The sequence below is a fragment of the Drosophila melanogaster genome, chromosome 2L (assembly GCF_000001215.4).
Source record: "Drosophila melanogaster chromosome 2L".
Lineage (NCBI taxonomy): Eukaryota > Metazoa > Arthropoda > Insecta > Diptera > Drosophilidae > Drosophila > Drosophila melanogaster.
In genome coordinates this window covers 6096546-6100376 of record NT_033779.5, presented here as the reverse complement: position 1 = coordinate 6100376, position 3831 = coordinate 6096546, and the positions used below count along the sequence as shown (strand labels likewise).

General features: G+C 46.3%; 1 protein-coding gene across 2 annotated transcripts; it reads left to right on the top strand.

Annotated features, from left to right (window-relative positions):
* The first annotated feature begins 1410 nt into the window (after nucleotides 1–1410).
* Nucleotides 1411–3679, top strand: CG9175 (uncharacterized protein). 2 transcript variants are annotated; one of them, NM_164681.3, is made up of 5 exons: nucleotides 1411–1444; nucleotides 1540–1821; nucleotides 1886–2833; nucleotides 2904–3066; nucleotides 3124–3679. In NM_164681.3, exons 2-5 carry the CDS (start codon nucleotides 1681–1683, stop codon nucleotides 3207–3209), a joined length of 1338 nt encoding a protein of 445 aa, NP_723155.1. In that variant the 5' UTR covers nucleotides 1411–1444; nucleotides 1540–1680; the 3' UTR covers nucleotides 3210–3679. The 2 variants fall into 2 exon arrangements, with proteins under 2 accessions (NP_723155.1, NP_608995.2); NM_135151.4 differs by having other exon boundaries at nucleotides 1411–1821.
* Nucleotides 3680–3831: the final 152 nt, after the last annotated feature.

The window sequence follows — 3831 nt, the reverse complement described above, 5'->3', positions numbered from 1 at the left end:
GCAAGGAAGAAACAGAAAGCAGAGAAGAAAACGAAAGCAGCGACGCGGCGTCGCGATCGGTGAGCACCAGCTGGGCTTTGTTGTTGTTGCTGACCTGGAAGCTGTGCGAGTGGAAAAGAGATGGCGCCAGTGCGTCTTTTGTTTGTTTTCTTTTGTCGGTTATAATTCAAATGACAATTTTGAATTTATTATGTACGCCCAAAAAAGTCTGTTGAATCCCAAAAGTAAGATCCTAAACTTTTCAAATAAATACGAATGAGTGTTGTGACACTTCAAAAGAAACACAAGGACAACGAACTTGATTATGTCTTCCTTTTTGAAGCTTTTTATTCATTTAATAATTATAAATAATATACATACATACGTACATCCACTTGAATCAGGTTAACAATATTGACATATCACTTAAGCCACCTTGACTTCGATAAAAGTGAAATTTGATCAAAGTGCCGGAAAAACTTGTTCACGCACTATGAAAATAATTATAACAAAACTAGTTTAGGTGCGTAGACAGTAGACAGTTTTCACTTTAACGCCCATTTAAATTTAAATACAGCCTATACGATCTATGGCAAAATTGATGAGAAATTTAATTGAAATCTGATAAAGTTATCAACGCAGAGTTGACAAAAGTCAGAAAATAGCAATAAGAAACACCTAATAGAGAATTTAAGATGCTGCAGATTTGAACAATAACTCGTTCAACACGTTTCACACCTTTGTCTGATATATGTACATACATAAATAACTCCCACGTAAAGGAGTATATAAATATGACTTCGGAGTCCCCTTTGTGCCGCCCACCAGCGATTGAAGGTCATTTTGTCACAACAAAGAACCAGGAAGACCACTGCTGAGCTCCACCGCATTAATGACAATCCTGAAATATTATAATTTCTTATTTCACTTGGAAAAAAGAATTCCTTTTTCAAGTTGTTGCAGGGGAGAAATTTGTCTACTTTCTTTTTAATAAAATTTTATTACAAGTACAATTAAGCCTATCTCGTTCTTAAAGGTAGGTACCAGTAGGTACTGGTTATGAGGTGGATCATTGAACATTTCAAACAGGGTACATGGTATATTGTACCTTAAGGTACAAGGTAAAGAAGACAAGCCACGTTATGCAGCGTACTGGGTGCAATATACGCGTTGCAAAATAAATATCGCAATATACTTGAATTCTTATGTATATAAAAATGGTTAACAATTATGTACTTAAAAACATTAAGCTTATTGCGATAATTTTTAAAGTTACCTATCGATTAGAGAACAGCTGTGAATATTTTGATATTTCCAGCTGTTAACATTGCAGCCCATCAGCTGTTTGCTCACGTCACCAGTCTGGCAGCCCTGTTCATCAGCTGAAGACAGCTGACTGCTATGGCACCAATCACCAATCTGCCTATCGATGTATCGATACCTCGCCCTGCCACCGCTATTCAGTGTACGTGGATTTTTAAGACAACTTTCTCAGTCCAAAACACAATAAGAAAATAGTTCCCATGATTAACGTCCACTGAATCGACCCACAATTCCCAGTCAGTTAACAGCCGGAGTGTGCCAGCGGTAGACCCAATTAGATGTGCCTGCCCCGCGGCCAGAGCTGATAAACTCGAGTCAATCACTCAGCCCCAATCCCTCCGCCCCCAGCGTCCGGTCGATTGTGATATATTATTGATAATGGCCCACACCCGCCGTCCCAGCGACGGCCTGCTGGCCCGCGTGAACTTCCCGCTGTACGCCGTGGACATGCTAACCAGCCGCCACATTCTGGTAGCCGGAGGCGGTGGCTCCAGCAAAACGGGAGTGGCGAACGGCTTTGTATGAACTCAGCTCGCTCCGCCGCATTCTTGTGATGTTTCTAATCGACGATTGATCTTTCCAGGAGATCTATGAGCTGTACCACAACGGCAGCCACTTCTGCGCGGAGGAGGTTTTGCGCCATGAGACCGGCGCCAATGTGGTGATGAACTTCGCGGTGCGCAATGGCGGCCGGAGGGGCTATCTGTGCGCCGGCCAGGAGGCGCACTGTCAGATGTACTACGTCCAGCCGCGCGTTCAATCCGAAGAGGATGGGAATGGAAACGGTGTGGGCGTCGGGGACGGCAAGCCTGCTCCGGAGGAACGGCCGCACGAGAACGGCAACGTGCGCCAGCGAAACGCACACTCGGGCGTGGAGCCAGTGGCCAACGGGCACAGGCCACCCCTTTCCACCGCCGACATATTGCGTCAGTTTCGGCGACTGCATTTCGACATCCAGGCGGCGGATGTGATCCAGACGGACTTCCTCAAGGGCGCCGAGCCCCTGCAGCGCGTGGTGCGCATCAGCGGTAATGGCCGTCTGATGGCCACTGGCGGCACGGACGGAAAACTGCGCGTCTGGACGTTCCCCCAGATGACGCTGGCCGCCGAGCTGGCGGCACACAGCAAGGAGATCGATGACCTGGACTTCAGTCCCGACAGCAAGCTAATTGCCAGCATCTCCAAGGATGCACAGGGCTTGGTGTGGGACCTGGCCAGCGGCCAGCTGCAACACAAGCTGCAGTGGAAAACGCCCGAGGGGGCCAAGTACCTGTTCAAACGGTGCCGCTACGGAACCGTGGAGGCGCAAAAGGATAACTACCGCCTCTTTACCATTGCCAATCCGCTGGGCAAGGTGGGAAAGCAGCGTGGCTTCCTGCAGCACTGGGACTGTGCCAGCGGGCAACTGCGTCAGGCTGTGGCCATTGACGAAAGCCTCTCGTCACTGGCAGTGCGGGATGATGGTCGATTCGTGGCCGTCGGCACGATGTTCTCAGGCAGCGTATCCATGTACATTGCATTCAGTCTGCAGGTGAGCAGAGGCAACTAATCAAAGTGTACGTTAATAGTCTTAACTCCAATTCTTTGCTTACGTTTTGCAGCGCGTGCTCCACATTCCCCATGCACACTCCATGTTCGTAACTGGCCTCCAGTTCCTGCCTATTACCAACGAGGAGGGACCGCCCATTTCCAGCGACACGGAGGCAGCCGTTCTGTCCATTTCGGTGGACAACAAAGTCTGCATCCACAGTCTGTCCCAAAGACGTAAGCAATAAAATTGGTGTAAAATTGGAAATTATCTCACTGCCAACTTCTTTTTAGGTACAATCCCCGCCTGGATTGCCATCGTCTTTCTGATTGTCATGATTTTCGCCGTGTTCGTGCTGTGCTCCTACATTGGCATCTGATGCTCAATGGCCAGAAGAGAGTTATTCGATTTGCATTATTAGTTTGTAAACAGGGTTTAGTTTTCTGCAATAAGCCACAACTCCTCCCCCCCCCAGCACTCCCAGCGTCGTCCCACCCCTCCTCCATCATGTTAATTAGTTTAAGTGCATAGTTTGTGCCGGCTGCCTTATCTCTTATACTAATTGCAATGTTTGCTTAGTTGTATCATAATTTGTTTATCTCTCTAGCCACCGCAAACGAAGCCTTGCTCGTTTGGCAGCTTTGCCCGTTGTACATGATTTTTAAAATTTAATTAATATTTCATTTATACAAAGGCAGACAGGAAAACTGACTGCGTCTAGTTGAAGCAGTCAAATGAATTGTAAAACCATTTTTATAATCAAAATGTTAGCTAATCGAACTGTGGTGGGTTTAGCACACCATTCGTATAGTCACAAGTGAATGATATATAAAAATGCATTCAGTAATGAAATTTCGATGTTTTATTCGCATTCAATGAGGTGGCAAACATGGTAAAATATTCCAACGAGGGTTATTAACCTCCAACATTGGTGCATCTACATTTTCATCACCGAATTGGATCGAGTTACTTCATCTGCGATTTCTCAAGCGAAATGGGTA